Source organism: Eurosta solidaginis, chromosome 2 (genome assembly GCF_040869045.1).
Source record: "Eurosta solidaginis isolate ZX-2024a chromosome 2, ASM4086904v1, whole genome shotgun sequence".
NCBI lineage: Eukaryota > Metazoa > Arthropoda > Insecta > Diptera > Tephritidae > Eurosta > Eurosta solidaginis.
The window spans coordinates 279,803,395-279,826,783 of record NC_090320.1 but is presented as its reverse complement, the minus strand read 5'-3'; the positions used below and the strand labels follow the sequence as shown (position 1 = coordinate 279,826,783).

Below are 23,389 nucleotides of genomic sequence, written 5' to 3'. Positions count from 1 at the left end.
TACCAACATTCTCTTTTTAAAAGTCCGTGCACTATTGGTGAGTTATAGCAGATGTAGGATGTACTGGTGGGAGGAGGAAACGAAAGAGTACGTTTTATGCTCATGCCCTGCGCTTGTCAGACTTCAGCTATTAGGAGTGATACAGGTGTCAGATCTAGAAGCAGCAAGTGGCGTAGGTCCTAGAAAGCTTCTAGTATTTGCCAAGAGGACAGAGTTATTTTATAACATAGGTCCTGGTTTTTTATAGGGTTCAAGAAATGCTCGAGAAATGCGTACAGACTTAAATTTATGATTGCAGCACTCATATCGGGAGCAATAAAGAAAATGAATAATAAAATAGGAAAATACATATGTACATATTTTCAAAGAAAAAATCTTCAAGTTTTGCTTATACCCATGATGAAATTAATATTCAGATTTTCTCACCCTTTTGATCATTGTAAATTTTACCAAGTAGCGCAACTAACAGCTGATCGGTGAAAATTCGCACATTCACACGCACAGTTCTCGACTCAGTTTCAAAAAAAAATTTTTAGATTATTTAATTCAAATTTTAAAGTGAGATAATCCTTATAAATTTATGTATACAGAATATATATGGCATTTTTGTTGTTATTAAAACAATAGTTTTATTTATATTAAAGCTTTTATCATTTTTTTTTTTAACTTTGAAAAAACTCCGAACACCATTCCTTCATTATATGACATTCGACTGCCTAGTCCACTGCCTTCCACTCTATTCGCAACATAACCTCTACTTAAGCTGCCAAACTATATAGTAAACAATGCCGTTGATGTTTTCCCTTATTCTGACAAGTTCGGCATGTATATTTTAGAGGTTTGTCTATCATGCAGAACTGCATTTGAGTTCTACTACGATCGGAGTAGATTTTACTGTACGTTTAGAAATATTATAACTATATAACCCGCTACTATAATTTTTTTGCCAAAAAGATTAACGTAACTTTGTGTTCCCCAAAAGAATATAGAAAAAAAATTTGCAGAAAACAAACTTTTTGGGGAATTTTGTACGAAAAATGAAGGAATCAAAATTTAATACTTTTGTAATACAACCCTGCAAAAACGCTCCACGTCATTTTACTAGTCATTTTACGGTCATTGTGACTTTCTGCAGCGGTTATATTCATAGTCACGTTTGCATGGGCGTGATGAACTTTTGTGACCAAATTTTCCGTTTCGTTCCTATTAATGTGATCGTGCATTCCGCTCCCACTTATAGGATGTGAGCATAGCACTGTGCTGCTCACACACGTCACAATGCTCGTCAAATGGCGGTCATTTTTCCGTCATTTCACTCTACATTTTCGAGTCATTTGACAATCAATTTTACTGCGGTTTTACCATTTATATAACCGCCATATAACGTGAATTTTACCTGCAGATTTACTTTACCTGGAGCAGCCATATGAATAAAATATGAACCAAAAAAATTGAATTTTCAATATTTATTATTTTCAATATTATTATATATGTACATGAACTTGGAACTTATATTAATCCAGTTCATATAAAACAGAAGAACTTTAATAATAAATAAACTCGCTTAATTGGTTTTTGTTTTCCAATTGAAATCTCTCCTAAGCGAGCAAAAAATAATTTTAAGCTTCAGAAAAAACTCCAATTATTTGAATAATCTACAACTTAAAGCTTAGTAGAAATTCAGATCAAGAATATTCAAAGGTGTCGTGGATCCGACTGCTGTCGTAATTGAAGAACTTAAAAATGTACGACTATTAATTGAGTCAGACTTATTATTGTTCTAAATCTAATCATTCAAGCAATGATTCTGCAACCCAAAGCAGGAGTATTGATTGGTTTCAAATCTAATTCCGACAGCAATCGTATCACATCCCTTATTATATATGTACGTGATATTGCAACTTAAATTAATACAATTGATATAAAGAAAAGTAAGTACTTTAATAATAACATAAACTCTCTTAATTGGTTTTTGTTTTCCAATTGAAATCTTTTCTAAGCGAGCAGAAAATAATTTTAAGCTTCAGAAAAAACTTCAACTATTTGAATAATCTACAACTTAAAGCTTAGTAGAAATTCAGATTACGTTTACTCTTTTTTCAAATCAAGAATATTCAAAGGTGTCGTGGAATCCGATTGCTGTCGTAATTGATGAACTTAAAAATGTACGACTTGTAATAGTCAGATTTATTATTGTTCTAAATCTAATTATTCAAGCAATAATTCTACAACCCTTAGCAGGAATATTGATTGGTTTCAAATCTAATTCCGACAGCAATCGTAAAATCGAAAATACTTTAACAATAAATAAACTCTCTTAATTGGTTTTTGTTTTCCAATTGAAATCTTTTCCTGTGCAAGCACATCGCTAACCTGTGTTGGCGAAAGATATGATTATACTGTCTTCGATAGATAGTCGGACGAGCCGCTACTCGGCGAAGTAGAGATGACCGTTGTGTCGGTGGCAGCTGTTACAACAGCAGTTTCTAACTTTACACCATCCGTACAGTGTTATGAATGCTTCACTGCCTTTTCCAATTGCTTGGCGCCAGCAATTTTTGCTGTTTGTAAAGCTTTAGCTGTAATGCAAATATATAGATGGGTTAAAGTGGTTTTCGTATGTTATTCAACAACTCACCCTATACCATCATCACAGCCTCCTCATCGATTTTGAATATGTGTACTGTTTCAGTATTCAGACCCAGTTCGTGCAACCGATTCATTCATATACTGTGGGTATTTGAGCCGTAGACGCAATGGAAGATATTTTGATTCTTTTTGAAGTGTAACATTTGTAAACAGTTGGGTTTCTCTGCTGTCACCATCACCACGCTCGACCAAGATAATATGTGAGATTTACACGCATAGATTTCTTCCACCTTTTCACAGTTATTGATGGAGAAAATGCGAAAGCCATATTTACCATCCAATACCGAAATAGAACTGTAGAGGAAGAAACATTTTATAAAATTTAATAAAATCAAAAAATGATAGTTGTGCTAAAATGGGGTAACGTATTGTATGTTAAAGTATAGCGAAGTCTCAGCGGCTTTGTCCTGGTGAAAATTGAGTTTGAATAGGTTTTATTCTTCATTCTTAGAAACATGTACGAAGGTACCTGGTAAGATATTAAAAATCCTCAACGCTTTTTTTGCTATAACTTAAAAAAACTCATATTCAAACTTCTGCTTAACTTCTACATATCAATAGCTACCTTTACCACCAGGAGTCACTATTGCTTCTATGCCTATGCTATTGTTTCCTACATCGATGAACTTTGTAATAAAATAAACAGCTATCTCCCCAATCTCTCCAGTTTTGTCGCCTCGCGAAACCTGATATTTTCATCAACCAAATCATCGGTGACCTTATTTAAAACATGCCAAATGTCGACCATATGGCATTACCCTACCGATTGTCTTACACCCTAAAATTTTGGGTGTGACTTTCGATCAGGATCTACATCTTGGAGAGCATGCACTAGCAATTGTAACGAAAATCGTCGTTGGTGTGAGGGCTTAGCCAATCTCCATAGCGCCCGACTATGAGGAGGAGCTGTTTAGGACTGGCATCTACACTGTTTCGCCTCATAGGAGGGCGGCGGGATGTCGGTGACCAAGAACTGCCAACCCCCTAATCCAGGGTGTTATGCGGACCGTGCCTATTGGACGATTTGTAGCCAGGGGATAAATTCGACTGTATTCGAACGGAGCCTTCCCGATACCGGACCGAAGTATTGATGGCCTTACCACAGTAAGGGGCGCTGCTGTGGCTGACGGTTCTTTCCCCGTATATAATACTGGACCGCTGAGCCCGCCTTGTCGGGCTGGTGGTCGTACGACCAAGGTGAACGACTCATTACCTAATTTTCATAAGGACGATGATAAGAAGAGGACTGAGCCGCAAGCCAAGGACGACAAATACGCATTAAGCATTAAGCAATGCGTCGGACTCGGGGAGCGAGAGTAGTGCTAATTCAATGAACTCCGTGTTGGAGAAGCACACAAATGAAAAAGGAGTAGAAGAGTGGAGAAGGGTACGGAGCAAAGAGCTCTCTCGAAGTACCGTGCAGTACTAAGAATTGTACAACGCTTGGGAGCAGTGGTGGACCCAACAGAAGAGAGATCGAGCGCTTGGCATGGGCTCATGAGGCGGTAGAAGTAGGTCGAAGGCAGTTCAAAAGGTTTGCTGCGAGAAACCCTCGGTTCTGCAACCGGTATGAGGAGGAAGAAGCGTCGAATGGCAGAAAGGGCCCAGTCCCAGAGCCGCGACGCAGGGCAGTCCCATAGACAAGACAAGTAGGCCCAAAGCTGTAAGACAGATGGGCCCCAATAGCGAGGTAGCAACTACCTCGAAGGCTGCGAGTCAGAGGGAAGTTCCAACTCTGGAAGTAGGAGATAAGCCAAAGGGAGATAACGCTAAGACTCCGACTTTCTCGGAGGTGCAAGAGGGAGCTAAGACTCCGGCTTTCTCGGAGGTGCCAAAGGGAAATAACACTAAGACGCCGGCTTTTCACGAGAAAATTAGTGATGTGGCAAAGCAGTCACTGACTGTGGCGCTGGTTGATCGTAGCAGTCCTTTCGAACAGATGAATAGTGAAAGGTGGAGATCTGTAGAAAAGGAGCTTAAGATGATGCGGGAATAACCAAGTAAGCTCCTTCCAACCTTTGATTCGGGGGATGGTATAATGGTATGAAGATGATAGCGTGCGACAACATCGCGAGCTTGCGGTGGCTGGAGGAAGTGGTTCCAAACCCCTAAAGGCAGGGAACGAACGCGCGTTTTGAGATGGTGGATAAAGCGCAAATCCCCAAGGTACCAAAAGTTAAGGTATGGATACTATGCGTGATGAAGTCGGAGGATACAATGCACCTTTTTCAGAATCAGAATTCGAACATACCGACACAGGATTGGAAGGTACTTACTGTATCTCGGCCTACGGAGGAAGGTCAGTTATACATCTTCCAAATAAACAAGCAGGCGGAGGATATATTGTACGCGCAGCTTGGAAAAATGTCCTTAGGTACAGGCAAAATTTATATGCGACTCAGGAAAAGAAGTCGCGGGTATTAAAGTCCTAACACGCTGGACGTGGGCGAAGTCGAAAAGGACCTCAAAAGCCTAAGGGAAAAAAGACAGGTGGAGGTAGCCCACGTCACTCCGAATGTGTTAGAAGGGGACCAACAGCCAGATGGTGCTGTGAGTCGCACAGAGGAACACCCGGCACAACAGGTACAAGAGTCTGAAGGACACTCTAAACCAAAAGGGCTAGGGGAGGACGACGACGTCCCGATGAAGGTGCTGGAGGGGGACAAGCAGCCCATTGGTGCTGCGAGTCCTACAAATAAACCTCCAACACAGTAAAGTGGCGTCGAGCGAACTCCTTCTCCTAACGCGCTGATCCAGGAGCCGTGGCTTCCATCGGGAGAAAAGGTTTCTGGAATTAGCGCGCGCGGATTTGGCGTTTACTATGCGCAAACGGAAGGACGGGTGCGAGCTGTAGTAATGGTAAGGAAACAGCTGCATTCATATATGCTGCCTAATTACACTACTGAGGACCTCGTAGTGGTGGTGAAATCGCCGGGCTCAGATGGTACATGTCCGGCCATGCTACAAGTTTCAAGTAGGGCGGTCGTGGGATGGCTTAAAATAATATTCGATGAGTGCATAAACTGAATCATGTACCGCACTCTTGGAGAACTGCTCGTGTAGCTTTCCTACCAAAGGCGGGGAAGATAGGTCACGTGTATCCCAAAGATTATAGACCCAATAGCTTACCATCATTTCTCAAAATCTTTGAGAGGCTGCTAGATGTGTACATAAAGTCCAACGTGGATGAAAAGCTGCTCTCCACAACACAACAGGCGTACACCAAAGGCAAGTCAGTAGACACCGCATTGCATAGGGTGGTAATAGGCATAGAAAAAGCCCTGGAATATAAGGAATATGCTCTAGAAGTCTTCTTAAGCATTGCCGGGGCTTTCTAAATGATGGTCTTAATTACGTTAAAGTACATCCAGCCTTACCCAGATGGATCGACTGCATGTTAAACTGCAGTAAGATTACATCGCAATGGGGATTGTACGCGGCCACGAAATTAGTGGACAGGGGCACTCCGCAGGGAGGGGTGCTATCAGCTCTGCTGTGGACGCTGGTCATTAACCAACTGCTTAGGGGATTCTACGAGGGACCAGAAAAACTTACGGTTTACGCAGATGACGTTGCATATGGTCTTGTTTACAAAGAGGTACAAGGTCCCTAATTGGACCAGGCCTAAGTTAGGAGGGGCGACCCTACGGGAGAAACCTTGCACAAATTATCTAGGAATAATCCTAGACAGTAAGCTGTCATGGAAGCTCAACGTGGAGGAGAGGGTGAGGAAGGCTTCAACGGCACTTTATGCATGTAAAAGAATGCAAAAGAACCGGCATATACGATCAGAAGGAACTCGATGACGATGCCTCAAAACTAACAACCAAAAGCAATAATTATAATTTCACTGACACAAATTTTATAGTTTTTTTTTTCGGGATTTTGACACAATCTTGTTGTTGTTTTTGTAGCGATGAGGTTGCTCCCCGAAGGCTTTGGGGAGTGTTATCGATGTGATGGTCCTTTAGCCGGATACAGATCCGGTACGCTCCAGTAACACAGCACCATTAAAGTGCTAGCCCGACTATCTCGGGAACGATTTATGTGGCCACATTAAACCTTCAGGCCATCCCTCCATTTTAGTCGCCTCTTACGACAGGCATACCTACCGCAGATAAATTCTGACCCCTAACCCGCTGGGGGTATTTCATTATATTTTCATTATATTACTTAACAATTTAAAGGCTTCATTCTGTATTGCGAACGATAGCTCAGACGAACGATTCGCCTCCAAACGATATCGTCTAGCAATGGTATTCTATATCATTTTCGTTCGGTCTTTACCTTTCTAACTAACAGGAAGGCAAAAGTAATTGTCAAGTGATAAGTTGCCATTGTTTAACATAGTGCAAATACACTAGCGATTCGTCTATGATCCGCATCGAAAGTTCGTTTCGTAATAGAGAATTAGGCCCTAAGATTAGACATTTTTTTCAATTTGTATTTTGACTTACCAGCAACAACAGAATCATGTTTAATTGTACGCCGCACAAGCAATTTAGCATCATGTAACGAAGCTCAGTTTCTTCCAAAAATTGTTCAACACTGCCACGTAAAATCAATGTACTTGTTCTAGCATTAACGCAACCTTTAAATAATTATAAACTATAAAAATGAAATTAATGTCAAACCTTGGAAAATGTTGAAACGTTCACCACCAACCTGACGTTCTTCAAAGTAATCACATTGACCCAAAACACTTGAATTAATATCATTAGCTGTAGTCATAACAGCACCACCACAAGCTTTCATTCTACGTTTCCAATCTTCTTCTGGTACATGAACAGCACAGAACATATCACGATCTGCAAAATACTGTGTATCAACATCACCAATTGGCAATTTAGAAAACACAACATTGGCGCCTTACTTAGCTAGTTTATTCTACAGAATACGACATTCAGCATCAACAATTTTCTGATACTCTTGGACATTAGAGGACATTGCTGTGGCAGATCATTTTTCCAATAACACTTTGTTGCTCCTTTGATTGGCGCTTCGACATGTACAGCCATGTCATATTTTAGCATACATAATTGTAATGCTTTACGTATAGCTTTAATGATGATACGTGCATGCACGCCTTCCTCAACATCTGGCTTAACTTGTTTTAAGATTTCACATGCTTAAAATACTACTGAAGTGGTGCCATCGCCGACCTGATAAGAGAAACATTTTTATTCTACACATTCTAATATAACAAAAAACTTACCTCAGCATTTTGAGATTTGGCGATGTCTACTAGAGTTTTACGGCTGGATTCACAATATCCAATGGTTTCATAATAGTTTCCCCATCATTTGAAATTTTGGCCTTACCACTGGAATCAACAATATGCTTGTCAATACTACGTGAACCCAATGTAGTGCGTACAGTGCCACAATTGAATGCGAGGCATTGATGTTGGATATGAGTTGAGGTTTACCATGAGAGCTATCGGTACCCAAGCATTTTTTACACAAATACTCATGTACCCAATACAAGTTCAAGACATTCATATTTATCGACACGCTGTCCGGTATGGCCCAAATGTTGGAAATATGCAGTTGGCACTGTTGAGAAAAAATATGGATCAATGAACACAAGTAAAAGTGAAAGATTTTTTTTACCATCTCTTGTTACTTTACACATTAGACATTGGAAACGACGACCAGCATCTACAAGTTGCTATTGAGCCTTGCAACGATTGCATCTAATTGCACCCAATTCACCAAAATTTACAATGGGTGGCTCATATTCACCCTCAACCGTGCGTGCCATTGGTGAGACGGTAAGTGTAATGGACAAAGCTGTTGTTTTTAATAAATCAGCTGTTGCAGGTATGCAATACAAAGACGACCTGCAAAGAAGAAAGATCAAGGTAATTGCCAAGCAAAACATTAATTTCGATTATCGATACCTAACGTAACGTGGCGAGGAGTTACCCTGATCTTCTACCACATATTTTGTGGTCACAAATGGTGGTAATAAATCCTGTTCATTAGTAATAAAAGCACCACCAGCGCTATTTTGATTTTCAATGATAACGCTTATCGGATTTGGCATCTGATCGGGACCTAAACGGCGTTGGGCTTGATCATACTGTTGCGGCTTTTGATATTTACCAGTAACAGGTGCAGGTGGTTGCTAAAGAAAATAACACAAAAATAATCATTAGCAAATTTGTAAATTATTAGTTGTATTAACATACATTATAACCAGGACGTCCGGACGTGTCCAGGTATTGGAGGTTGACCCGGCTTGGGTGGTTGACTGAGCATTGGCGTCTGTCCAGGTTGTGTTGGTGGCATCATAAAAGCCATCAATAACAAGTGCCAAGAATATATCCGCGGCATACCTGCCGACCAAAATGATTCAAGGGGTTGTGATTGCCAACCTTACCTACCCGTGGCGAATCCTGTACCTAACAATTTGGTGTGAACAATTGGTGCCAGTTAACCCTCTGAAATAATCGGCGCAATTGTACGCCATTGTGTTGGAATTAATTTGGCAAAATGCAAAAGCGTTTCATCCTTCTCCCATGACCATTCTGTCTTCTTTATGCTAGGATCAAGCCATTCGTACCAGCGTGCCTTACATTGCTTGGCAGATTTGCGGTGCAGCAGTTATGCAATCCGTGACCACTGGTTTTTACCATATTTCATTACAGCTGCTTTGAGGATTTCATCCTGAAAGTTATCAATTTAGTTAATAAACGGCCAAGAGTAACCAATCGCGTCAAATGCTTACCTCAGTGTTTCTCCACACACCATCTTTTATCATAATTCGCGGCATGGTGCTACATAATTGTGATGTCTTTCGATGAGCACAAAAATCAAATAAAAAATTGTTGTCGAAATAAACAGCAAAAATCATTGTATATTAAAGACTTTGGGAAAATTTTAGAATAGCACCCCCAGAGTTAGGGGTAAAACTTGGTATCAAATGAAAGAGGGAGTTCTCCCGATCTCAAATATATATATTTTAAAGTGTGCAAACTTATAATTTAAAAGTTATTTGTTGTTAAAGTTTGCAAATTTAGCAAATTTCTATAGCACTTTAAATTACAATTTACACATCTTTCAAAACCTTAATCCACATACATATCTATATAAATTGGCAACGATAAACTTAGATTGCATTTTTGTATATTTCACATTTCATTTTTGCTTTGTTTTCACTTATTATAAATGTTTTTATTAAATCAATCGCGCTTTTGTAGCAACATGCACATATATATATTTACATATATTTTATTGATGACATTACAAAGCTGTGCTGCCACATATGTATACGTATACACATATAAAATTTGTATAGACATTTGTAAACTTTAACACCAAATAACTTTTAAATTATAAGTTTGCGCTCTTAAATATTTATATATATGTGATCTGGAGAACTCCCTCTTAATTTTAAATCTTTCCGGAGATATTCCATATAAAACACTCAAAATTGAAAAAATTTTCGACCACCAAATGTTTTGCTGTCTCTGCTGAATTAGAAATGGTGGATTTTTTTGCACGCAAAAATGACGTATTTTGCTATCCCTATAAAAATAATAGGTGCGAGAGAGCACGATACGTTGTGGGAAAGCTAAATTTGTCAACATGCTATTTCATTTGGAGAATTTTTCATTCCAAATCGTCACCCCTGTCAAAAATTCGTGTGTCTGTGTGCGTTTTTGGTCACACGATTTTTGCAGGGAAGTAAATACTGGAAAAAAAGCTACCGAAAAGTAAGGTTTTGTTGTTGATATCACCTTTAATATTACATCATGGCTTATATGACACTACCATCTTTGACACTACTTTATTCTCTCTGAATTTTTCCTGTATTTTCTCCTAGATTTTTTGTCGCCATCCCTCCTAATGCGGTTTCAGTACCGGTGTAAGTTTGTAAACTATATTTCAAAAAACTAGCGAAATACAAGAAAAATACAACGTTTACAAGAGAAGAAAAAATTGTTTACGTTTTCTTGTGCTGTGGATACCAAGGATTACAAGTTTAAGACCCATATCCTATGCTGGTAGCAGCATTCATTTTACGAAAATGGCAAACAACTTTTCGTACTCTGATTTGCGTTACCACGTAAAATTGCAATGCGTTTGCTAAATATTGGTTTTGCTTAGCTCCTCATGGAACTTGGGGGTGGGGAGGGAGGGGATGGCCTGAAGGTTTAATGTGGCCACATAAATCGTTCCCGAAATGGTCGGGCTAGCACCTTAATGGTGCTGTGGTACCGGAGCGTACCGGATCTGTATCCGGCAAAGGACCATTACATCGATAACACTCCCCAAAGCCTTCGGGGAACAACCTTATCGCTACAACAACAACAACAACAATATGTGCGCAACATTATGTATTTCAAAATTTTATTATATTATAAAAAATATTTTTTTTGTTGTATTAAAAATTATTAAAAAAAATGTTTGCTCAGCGATCGGATATTGTCGACAAAAAAACAAATGAGCCAATATGTTCGTAAAAAAAATTCGAAAGTTAAAAACAATATAATAAAATTTACGTAAGATAAGGCTTAAAAAGTATAACATTAAAAAAACTGATTATATAATAATTAATAATTAAATGCGTGCGAAATAAAAATAATATCAAGACAAATCAATTTTCTTTCGGACCAAACCAACTCAATTATATTTTTACGAAAAAGGAAATAAAAATATAAATTATTTGATCGCGGGTTCGAATCGAGCTCAAGGCCTAACAATAATTTTTTATCATTATTATTGTTATGATAAATTTTTTCTTAATTGAAAAAATTTTTAAATTAGAATAGAAGAAAGAAAAAATTTTAGACAACTGCCAAAGCTCGTTGTATAGATCCATTTCGGGAACTGCTAAATTCCTTCATCGGCAACGTTTAGGCGCCGCTGCTATAACCATTCAGCCATCACAGCGGTTTTTTGTTTGTCTTCATTAATCCTACTTCTATTCTGTTTCGTGCCAATTGATATTCACAACACTGCGACATCTGTTGCAGGATGGCTGTGAAAATTGGACTTGTTTGTTGGCAATGCCGCCATAGTGTCATATTTTATTGACACTTTTTTCCCCGTGCTCTGGGATGTATTAACAATTTTTGTTGTTATATCGGCCTACTGATTTTAAGATCGCGGGTTCGAATCGAGCTCAAGGCCTAACAATAATTTTTTATCATTATTATTGTTATGATAAATTTTTTCTTAATTGAAAAAATTTTTAAATTAGAATAGAAGAAAGAAAAAATTTTAGACAACTACCAAAGCTCGTTGTATAGATCCATTTCGGGAACTGCTAAATTCCTTCATCGGCAACGTTTAGGCGCCGCTGCTATAACCATTCAGCCATCACAGCGGTTTTTTGTTTGTCTTCATTAATCCTACTTCTATTCTGTTTCGTGCCAATTGATATTCACAACACTGCGACATCTGTTGCAGGATGGCTGTGAAAATTGGACTTGTTTGTTGGCAATGCCGCCATAGTGTCATATTTTATTGACACTTTTTTCCCCGTGCTCTGGGATGTATTAACAATTTTTGTTGTTATATCGGCCTACTGATTTTAAGATCGCGGGTTCGAATCGAGCTCAAGGCCTAACAATAATTTTTTATCATTATTATTGTTATGATAAATTTTTTCTTAATTGAAAAAATTTTTAAATTAGAATAGAAGAAAGAAAAAATTTTAGACAACTGCCAAAGCTCGTTGTATAGATCCATTTCGGGAACTGCTAAATTCCTTCATCGGCAACGTTTAGGCGCCGCTGCTATAACCATTCAGCCATCACAGCGGTTTTTTGTTTGTCTTCATTTTTTCTTTCTTCTATTCTAATTTAAAAAAATTTTTTCAATTAAGAAAAAATTTATCATAACAATAATAATGATAAAAAATTATTGTTAGGCCTTGAGCTCGATTCGAACCCGCGATCTTAAAATCAGTAGGCCGATATAACAACAAAAATTGTTAATACATCCCAGAACACGGGGAAAAAAGTGTCAATAAAATATGACACTATGGCGGCATTGCCAACAAACAAGTCCAATTTTCACAGCCATCCTGCAACAGATGTCGCAGTGTTGTGAATATCAATTGGCACGAAACAGAATAGAAGTAGGATTAATGAAGACAAACAAAAAACCGCTGTGATGGCTGAATGGTTATAGCAGCGGCGCCTAAACGTTGCCGATGAAGGAATTTAGCAGTTCCCGAAATGGATCTATACAACGAGCTTTGGCAGTTGTCTAAAATTTTTTCTTTCTTCTATTCTAATTTAAAAATTTTTTCAATTAAGAAAAAATTTATCATAACAATAATAATGATAAAAAATTATTGTTAGGCCTTGAGCTCGATTCGAACCCGCGATCTTAAAATCAGTAGGCCGATATAACAACAAAAATTGTTAATACATCCCAGAGCACGGGGAAAAAAGTGTCAATAAAATATGACACTATGGCGGCATTGCCAACAAACAAGTCCAATTTTCACAGCCATCCTGCAACAGATGTCGCAGTGTTGTGAATATCAATTGGCACGAAACAGAATAGAAGTAGGATTAATGAAGACAAACAAAAAACCGCTGTGATGGCTGAATGGTTATAGCAGCGGCGCCTAAACGTTGCCGATGAAGGAATTTAGCAGTTCCCGAAATGGATCTATACAACGAGCTTTGGCAGTTGTCTAAAATTTTTTCTTTCTTCTATTCTAATTTAAAAATTTTTTCAATTAAGAAAAAATTTATCATAACAATAATAATGATAAAAAATTTTTGTTAGGCCTTGAGCTCGATTCGAACCCGCGATCTTAAAATCAGTAGGCCGATATAACAACAAAAATTATAAATTATTTGTTTACATTAAATACTTAATTTTTAAAATGTACATGTATTTACAGAACAAATTTCACAATTAAGATATTAAGCCATTCATATATGTATACTTAATAACTAAAATAAGTGAAAAATGCTAAATAAAATATTAATACAAGACTTTCATAATGCAAACAGTAATGTAAAGTACATTTTTTTAAATAAACAAATAATGCACACAACAACTGCATAAGTATACATTACACTTCTTCAGAAAAAATATTTTCATTTTTTTTCCAAAGAGGCTTACAAATTTTCGCTTGGGTATAGAATAAAAACTAACAACGCTCAAAAAAAGTATGTAATTTCTAGGTAAATTTGAAAGGATCTAATGAAGAATTAGTAGTGGTAAAAAGCTATCGATTTTTGAATCCATAGTTTTAAGCTCATGTGATGTCCACCCGGAACTTATTTCACCGGAAAATAATTCACGAATTCGCATTTTTCCATTAGGGGGACGTGAGGCAACAGGAAAAATTAGTGATAGGACGGAGACTTTCATATGCAACTGTTCAAACATGCATATGTATATGTTCAACGGTGGTCTTATAATAATTAAAAACAATTTGCTCAAAATTAGTTAAACCCCTGCTAAACTTTTTAGAGCAAGAGCCCGTGACTGCCAGACCTTCGTCGTTTTATAAAAGTTGAAATTTCGTTAGCGCGTACTTCCACCTGAAGTAGGAATTTGGTACACTATGAAGCTTGAGTCTGATATTCATATTGTAACGAATTTAGGGCAATTCCGCTTATTTGAAACCTTCTGCTAACGTTCGAATCGCTAAACTGTTGATAAATCACTCCAATATTCAGTGTTGCAATATGGTCTTTATTTAGATTACTTCAAGAGTAAATAAATAAATGTAAGGCGCGTTAGCCTCCGAAGAGATCTAAGGCCGAGCTTCTCTTCCAATTTGCGTCGTGCTCCTCTTGATTTTTCCTACAATTTGGCCGGACGGGACCTACATGTGTTATGCCGACTCCGAACGGCATCTGCAAGGCAGACGAGTTTTCACTGAGGGCTTTTCATGGCAGAAATGCACCCGGAGCGCTTGCCAAACACTGCCGAGGGGCGACCCCGCTTAGAAAATTTTCTTCTACTTGAAAAACCTTATTGCTAAAATTTTGATGTTGCTTTGCACGGGGTGTGAACCCAGGGCATACGGTGTGGTAGGCGGAACACGCTACCATCACACCACGGTGGCCGCCACCACTTCAAGAGTAGTACTTCACAATTATATTTCACAACCAATAGCGTGTTTAAATCAAAACTGATTAGTCATGCCTCAGCTTGTGCTGCTTTTATACTCTCGGTTTCTTCGTTCACCCATTTCTCTTAAGGTCTAGTAATTTCGTGAACTTCATGATTGTTTACCAGTTATATACATGTATATTTGTAGTTTGTATCCATATGCGCGTGTATATGGGAGTACTACTTCGTCTGATGATGGCATGCGTTTGTGAGTATCTCTTTGCTGCCTTGTATATATGTGTGTACATGATGATTGATTTGTTTACGTACATACGAGTGGCTGCTTAGTATCGGCTTAGTGGTGGTAGTATCGCTTAGTGATCATAATATTCGTCTCAATATATTATCTTCGTAACGATATTAGAAGTCATTTTTTTTCAAGATTTTTTGAGTTTCATTATAAAATTGCTTGAATGTTCTTTCAAGTTAAGAAGGATTAAAAGTGTCAAATGGACAATGCCACTAAGACAGTGTCTGGCAATCAGGCTAACAACTTCTAATATCGTTACGAAGACAATTTATGAACATCAACTTTTATAAAATGATAAAAGTAAGATCTAATTTTGCAGTATGCGCTGAAGAAATATCAGTTTTTATAAAATGAAGAAGGTCTGGCAGTCACGGGCTCTTAGACTATATTTTTAGATGTTCACTGTAACTTGTGAGCACCGTTATTTATAAGAGAAGGCTATGAACATATTCACAGTTTTTGTTCACCCTATCGCAGAGGGTGGCGAAAAAATTTTTCGTGTTCGAAAAAGATTTCACCTTATCGGCAACTCTTTTGGGCCGTTCCATTGGTTTATCGAGCTCTGGCTCTGGCTCAAATCTCATTGGAACGATCTGGATCAACTTTATGAGAGCTGGCAGCACTAATATAAAACATCTGTTTTGTAGAAAATAAGAAGAAACGTACACAAAATTTTAAGATACTGATAAAATTATTAACATTTAAATAGTTTCGCACGTAAGAAAACTATTTATTTTCCTTACATCATCTTCTTTACTCTTTCAGTGGTTTTGCTTTTAAATATGGCGAGATCTTTTATGTATACACAAATGTACACGTATTTAGTTCAGTGCTACAATAGCTCAACTATATGGTTGGCTCATCTCACCAGTTGATTTTATTTTTTTCATTTCACTGGAGTAGGGATTGTCAGAAGGAGATGGCAAACTTAAAAAGAAACCAACGAATTTTCAACATTTTCTGACTACTTACAAATGCTGCTAAGTTTTATGTTTTCATTCCATTCCTTTCGCCTAACACCAACACGCTAATTTTGGCAATGTGAACAAAGGTATGTTATTGCTGTAGAGATGAGCCAACCATATAGTTGAGCCATGAGTGCTACCAACTCAAAAGTGGTTAGCTGTCAAAAAATCTACTACAGAAAACGAAACGAACAGAACTGCTATACGGATCAGAAATTGAACCAGATAAATATCAGGATCACAACGTTGTTGTTGCATTTGCATGTTAAATTTCTATCCGTATCTCGCTCAAGTCTCAATGGAACGCAACTTTTGTTCGGGCGAAATGAACACCCAAATTTGTTCACTTATATTTTACAGGCGAACGAGAGGAAAACAAAATTTAAGTAATTTTTTGTTTTGAAATTTGATACTCTTATAATTATATGTTCTTTTATTATTAGAAATAAATCAATAAATAATGCACAATCGGAAGCTGAGTGGAAGAAGTGAAATTCCTGTATTGCTGTAAATTCTATTTTTTATGACAAACGTATCAGTTGGCCAAGTTATCCATTGTGGACAAAGCAACGGTTCCAAAATGTTGAGCACCTCACTGAAACAAGATTGGCTAAGACCCACTTCATGGTCCTTTCCGACGCCCTTTCCCTATGCGAAAAAACGAAGACATGTACACAATTTTACAATTAGTGGAACTCCAAATTTTTGCTTCAATGGTGGCAAGGAGTGGTAAGAATAACTAGCAAATATTAGAATGCCGACTTGTTTAGCCTGTAATATTGGCGAAAACTAATTGAAAAAATTAACTTTTTATTCAAAAATAGCAATTTTTAGCTTACAGTGAATCATTTAGCTCCAAAGGGTTAGAACTTTCCCTTAATTGGCTCCGAACCGCTTTCACATTTATGTATATTCTCCTCACGCTCAATCAATACCAACCTAAGTGCAATACTAAACATTATTTTATACATTTTTTATTTCTATTTTTGTTGTATTTTAAGGAAAAATACGCTTGGTTACAAAATTTACACAATTGTAAGTAAATTATTTGTTCACTGCCAATTCGCAATAGAGCATCAGCTGTTTCGAAGTGAACTTTTTTTCGCCCGAAATTGCCAATAGGCGGAAAAAGTTCAACAGAACAAAAGAAGTGAAGGCGAACACTTTTCCGCGTGAACTTCGCGATAAGGGTGATTGCTTATGTCTGATTGTATTCTTTGCGGGTCACCCAATTATAAACGCGTAGTTTTTTCTTAAATTTTTTGGGACTTATTTTGGAGTTTCCCTTGAAAGTGAGTATAATTTGAAAAGCCATGAAACCTTGTAATAATTTTGGTTCATTTCAGTTGTTAGAATTCCTGACTATAGCAAGCAACTTGTCATTGGTGTGAGGGCTTAGCTGAACTATATAGCGACTATGGGAGTAAGCAGTTTGGGGCCTGCATCTTCATACACCGTTTCGCTTCATATGAGGGTGACGGTATGTTGGTGAAAAGAACTGCCAACCTCCTAAAGCAGGGTATTATGCGGGCCGTGCCTATTGGATGAATTGCAGTCAGGGCGTGTTTTCGGTTATTATTTGAACGGAGCCTTCCTCATATCGGCCGCCTCGAGAAGTAATGATGGGCTTACCACAGCAATAGGCGCTGTTGTGGCAGACGGTTTTTATCCTCATTATTAACATTAGCCCGCTGTGCCCACCTTGTCGGGCAGGTGGTCGTACGACCAAGACGAGTTGAAAACTTCTAAAGAAAGCAAGAATCAACATTAGAACGGGAACGATATAGGGAGCTAAACCCTCTCACAATGCCGTGCAGCTTTAAGAGTGGTTAAACCAATCACCGACGAGAGCGATCGCTTGACATGGGCCAGAGAGACGGTGAAAGAATGTCGAACACAGTTCACTGACGAAAACTTTGCTACTACCAATTCTCAATTTTGCAGCTGCATCGAGGAAGAAGCCCCGAGATGTAAGAGGCAGCGATCGACTGAACCTGACAAGCCCGCTTTAAGAGGCAGAAGGGAACGCCCTAGTGCCAGTAACAGGAGGTGAAACAGCTGGAATGATATGAACCAAACCTCAAAATCTGCCAAGAGGATCGAAGAGAGAAATATAAGCGTTACTACATATGGCAAGCCATTTACCTCAAAAGCTGTAGTACAGGAAGAGTAAGGCAATAATGGCTTGAGAAACAAAGACAAATGTTAATAAGCTAAAGGGAGATAAAGATCAGACTCCAGATTACTCGAAAGTGAAGTAAAAATTGAGCTGGAGGGTTGGTGCCGGGGTGCAGATGTGGCAGAACATGCTATACACGTGTATAGATGGTTCCAAATTAATGGAAGGGATTGGGTCTGCTGTTTACTGTGTCGACCCAGAAATAAGTAGATCATACAGACTGCCAGATTCCTGCAGCGTTTTTCAAGCGGAAATTATAGCAGTGAAGAAAGTAGCAGAAATTCTGGAGGAAGCGTGCTTAAGCTGCAGTCGCGTCAATTTATATATTGATAATCAGGCTGCGATTAAGGCAATAATCTCACACAGTACTTCATCAAGAAGCGTTTTGGAATGCAAAGAAGGATTGGAAAAACTTCGTTCAGGCCGGACCATACATCCTTACTGGGTTCCCGGTCATAAAGGGATAGAAGGTAACGAAAAGGCCGATGATGCAACACTCAATGAGTCGACGATAGACGTTCCAATCCGTTTGTGAGAAATCAAAAGGAGACAGGAGTTGCATATGATCCATCAAGCAGGAAAGGCGTAGACAAAAGCACGGGGCTGCGAAATGTCTAAGATCATGGGCAAAGCCTACGATATTAGTTTAACAAAGTGGCTCATATCTCTGATGAGAGAAGACTTAAGGCTCACGATGGGCATACTGACTGGACACTGCCTTCTGGCGCCACATGCTTATAAGTTAGGCCTCGTCAGCAACAGCAAGTGTACGAAGTGTGAGCTGCAGGAATAAACGGTTGAGCACGTTCTGTGTTCATGTCCTGCGCTCGTCAGATCAAGGCTCCAGCTATTAGGGGCGGCAGAGTTTCCAGATCTTGAGGCAGCAATTAAGCTGGGTCCTAGAAAACTCACAGTATTTGCCAAGAGGACGGAATTATTCTTTAACATATATGTCCTGGCACCTTATTGGGGTTCTTCTGTTTGGTCGTCAAACAGATTTTGGTAACACTATGGACACGGTCAGTCTGTGTGAGGTCTTTATTGACCGGCCAGTTCAACCTAACCTAACGCTGATACTCCGGTTTTCACCGAGAAGAAGATAAGTGAAGTTTTGAAGCAGTAGCACTACTAGATCGCAGCAACCCCAATGGACAGATGTCAACCGAAAGGTGGAGATCCGTAGAAAGGGAACTGATTAGTAGCATCATCAAAGAGATGCATAATGAGCCAAGAAAGCCACTACCATGTTTTGAAACAGATGGATGGTATAATGGGGTTAAACTGATGACCTCCACCAATAACGCGACTTTAGAATGGCTGCAGAGAGTTGCTCCAGACCTTCAAAAACAAAAGGCGCAAGGTTAAAGGTGGTGGATAGAGTACTGATCCCCACGATACCAAATGCCAAGATTTGTATACCCCGAGTGGTGAGTACGGAGGATATCTTTAACGTGCTGCAGCGTCAAAATCCGAATATACCAACACATTCATCTCGACCCGTGAGTTTTGCCAGTACTACATATGTTGGGCTAACGTTGAGCAATTTGCTTGATATCATATTGAGCTCTGAGCATGATATATCGGGTTATGAATGGAGGGTTCTTGACAGGCCATCCTTCTCAGACAAAGCATATACAGGCTTCAGCATCCCCCTAAAAAGGGCAGATAAGGGGAAAACCGTAGGTCAACGGACTGGTACAAATTTCAGAAATGTGTATCAGGAAGACTGGGGCAGCCTAAAGAGTTTACCACCGTAGAGGAGTTGGAGGAATGCAACAACTTCTTATCAAAAGCCAACTAGGTACAACAGAGCTTATCCTCTGAGAAGATTCAAGGGGAAAGCGAAGCCACCATGGTGGAGTAAGGAGTTGAGTCTTCTTAGAGGCCAGATTTTTAAGTTGGCAAAAGCTGCGGAAAGCGAGGAGTACTGGGACGAATATACATATATATCTGTTGAGGATCTATGAACGTAAAATCAACAGGTCAAGGGTTTCATGGAAAAATTTCTGCTGCAACGAAACGGCAGATGTAGTCCTATCTAAGGCAGATGCAGTCCAGGGACTAATAAAAAAGGACGACGAGGAATGGTCACACAGAAGTGGTCCCTTGAGGCACTACTTAACACACACTTCCCATCAGGAGAGTTTTGTAACATCGTCTCCACTTCTAACACGGAGAAAGAGGTATCAGGATAGCTGACAAATACCAAAAGCCAAGTTCAAATCACAGGTCCAGATAGGATATTCCCTGCTATGCTGCAGATGGCAAGTGGAACAATTGTATAGCGGCTTAGAATAATAATGAAGCGGGAAAAAACAAGTCATTTGCATTCAAAAGACGACTAGCTTATTAGTTTAACATATTTTCTACTCAAAACTCTAGAGAGATTAATAGAAGTCTATGTATATAAAATCAAACATGAGTAAGGAACTATTATCTTAAGCACAGCATGCTTACACCAAAGGCAAGTCAGTCGATACTCCACAGATTAGTCGCCAGGGTGCAGGTGAAAATTATGCATTATGAGTAGATTGCACGTATTTTTATGGAAACGGTAGATTGAGCGACACTGGCGCCATCTGATATGGAAAAGTGGCCAACTCTCAAATTTTGTTACAAGCAAACCACAAGCGAAGAATTTGACATTTGCTTTGGCGAAGGGTGTTGGCACAACTTGCAAGTGTAATTATTTTTCCCATTCCCATTCTAACATTTTTCGCAATTAAAAACTGCTATATAACAAGTGAATACGACACAAAATATGTTAGCAAGAATTTTTGCTGTATACGGAGAACTTTAATAACAGCGCTTCGCGAATTTTTGTATGTGTATGGGCAAGGCGAAATAAATATCAATTGCCAAGTCTGAAGTTCCTTCATATTTACAAACGCAACATCTTGGTTGATTGTGACGATATTAGCTATCTTCCGGTGGCAAAGAGCCCAAGCCAGATAAATAATTTTGCATGTAAATGCAACAACAACGACTTGAGCCAGATAAATCCAGATAGAAGTCTGGTTAAATTTGTGAGCCAGATAATTTGTTAATTACTACTCTTTAGTTTGGCAACGCTGCCTTTAATAAACATACTTTTTCAAAAATAGATGTCGCTGCTTAGCCTTTCGCCGTATGAGCTAAATGAAAAACAGCGGCGACATCTGCCTATAACATTTTACGTGTGCGAAAATATCACATCTGCTTCTCAAGTCTCTCAATGATCCGGAGCATTCCCGTGAGATTTGATCGTGAGCCGGAGCTGTAAAACTCACTGGATGACGCAAATTATTGGAATGCATAAGCTTGTGCATCTATCTATATGAAAAATGTCATTGTGCCGCGGCCATTAGTGACGATATTGTCATCGGATTCTGGCACTGCATTCTGTATGAGTTTTGAAATATACTTTTTTTCATAAAAATTTGTACATTTCAAAACGCATGCTCTAGACTATAGCGCCTGTAACTGGTTTATCGACAATTTTCGTATCGCAAACTTATTTTTTCATAGCCGAAACAAATTGGCGCATAGTCATAGTAAAAAAAAACTGTGTTTTATATTTATTTGGAGCTTTTTTTGTTTTTTTCTCGGACGTTGTGGCAGCGCACTGCCCTCAAGTGACCCGATGAAACCAGACTAATCCTGTTTTTTAATACATATATTTTTTTATTCTAATTCTTATTTATGTTTTATTTACAATTTTCATTGTTACCGAGTCTTTGAGAGGCACTGGCTTCTTAAGCGCCGAGATCTAAAACTGCTCAGCTACAGAGAAACATCAGCTGAGAAATATAGATTCACAAATACAATAGATTAAAAGTATACATATAATTCTTTTATTATTAAGAGAAGATAGAACCGTTTTTTTCATGGCAAAGAGCGAGTTCGAAACATCAATTATTCTCGAGTGAGAGTTACAGGCCTGTAATCATAGTCGCTGACTAAAATACTCTTTAGTTAAAATCTTGCCTAAATTTAAAATGGGATTTCAAGTTTTGATCTTTCATAGTCATCTTAATCACAGTTTTCAGGGCTCCCGTAATGCTAAGCATTGATAGTCTCCATACCCCCTCTAATTTTTTGAGGTAGGTTGATTTTTGTGTGGCTTTCCACCAAACAAGAATTCCATAGCATAGGAGAGGGCTTACAATCGCTGCAAAAACCCAATGAGAAAGAGAGGGCGATAAGCCCCACGTACACCCCAGCATTCTTTTACATGCATAAAGCGCCGTCGAAGTCTTCTTCACCCTCCCCTCCACGTTGAGCTTCCATGACAGCTTACTGTCTAGGATGATTCCTAGATACTTTGTACAAGGTTTCTCCTGTAGGGTCACCCCTCCTAACTTAGGCCTGATCCAATTTGGGACCTTGTACCTCTTTGAAAACAAGACCATATCCGTCTTATCCGCGTTGACTTACAACCCGACATTTGATGCCCAGGTATGAATATCCCGAAGCGCCCGATCCATCAAAGAGCTAATCGTTGGAAGGCACTTCCCACTTATGACAATTGCAACTTCATCCGCGTAAGCCGTAAGTTTTTCGGGTCCCTCATCAAATCGCCTGAGCAGTTGGTTGATGACCAGCGTCCACAGCAGAGGTGATAGCACTCCTCCCTGCGGCGTTCCCCTGTCCGCTGAATGGACAATGCCACTAAGACAGTGTCTGGCAATCAGGCTAACAACTTCTAATATCGTTACGAAGACAATTTATGAACATCAACTTTTATAAAATGATAAAAGTAAGATCTAATTTTGCAGTATGCGCTGAAGAAATATCAGTTTTTATAAAATGAAGAAGGTCTGGCAGTCACGGGCTCTTAGACTATATTTTTAGATGTTCACTGTAACTTGTGAGCACCGTTATTTATAAGAGAAGGCTATGAACATATTCACAGTTTTTGTTCACCCTATCGCAGAGGGTGGCGAAAAAATTTTTCGTGTTCGAAAAAGATTTCACCTTATCGGCAACTCTTTTGGGCCGTTCCATTGGTTTATCGAGCTCTGGCTCTGGCTCAAATCTCATTGGAACGATCTGGATCAACTTTATGAGAGCTGGCAGCACTAATATAAAACATCTGTTTTGTAGAAAATAAGAAGAAACGTACACAAAATTTTAAGATACTGATAAAATTATTAACATTTAAATAGTTTCGCACGTAAGAAAACTATTTATTTTCCTTACATCATCTTCTTTACTCTTTCAGTGGTTTTGCTTTTAAATATGGCGAGATCTTTTATGTATACACAAA

The 23,389-nt window shown here is 38.7% G+C and overlaps 1 protein-coding gene and 1 long non-coding RNA gene across 4 annotated transcripts; both read right to left on the bottom strand.

Annotated features, from left to right (window-relative positions):
• Positions 1-1,451: 1,451 nt before the first annotated feature.
• On the bottom strand, positions 1,452-10,143 carry LOC137241035 (T-complex protein 1 subunit eta-like). 3 transcript variants are annotated; one of them, XM_067768187.1, is made up of 10 exons: positions 9,382-10,143; positions 8,843-9,320; positions 8,552-8,778; positions 8,262-8,491; positions 7,865-8,204; positions 7,523-7,811; positions 7,284-7,457; positions 7,107-7,240; positions 2,639-2,943; positions 1,452-2,579 (listed from the first exon to the last, which is right to left on the bottom strand). In XM_067768187.1, exons 7-9 carry the CDS (start codon positions 7,447-7,449, stop codon positions 2,920-2,922), a joined length of 324 nt encoding a protein of 107 aa, XP_067624288.1. In that variant the 5' UTR covers positions 7,450-7,457; positions 7,523-7,811; positions 7,865-8,204; positions 8,262-8,491; positions 8,552-8,778; positions 8,843-9,320; positions 9,382-10,143; the 3' UTR covers positions 1,452-2,579; positions 2,639-2,919. The 3 variants fall into 3 exon arrangements, with proteins under 3 accessions (XP_067624288.1, XP_067624287.1, XP_067624289.1); XM_067768186.1 differs by having other exon boundaries at positions 7,284-7,467; positions 9,382-10,142; XM_067768188.1 differs by having other exon boundaries at positions 7,107-7,257; positions 7,315-7,811; positions 9,382-10,138.
• Positions 10,144-16,326: 6,183 nt separating this feature from the next.
• LOC137241031 (uncharacterized) lies at positions 16,327-21,418 on the bottom strand. The gene is made up of 2 exons (XR_010949888.1): positions 16,802-21,418; positions 16,327-16,751 (listed from the first exon to the last, which is right to left on the bottom strand). It is a non-coding gene; the product is annotated as an uncharacterized lncRNA (long non-coding RNA).
• Positions 21,419-23,389: the final 1,971 nt, after the last annotated feature.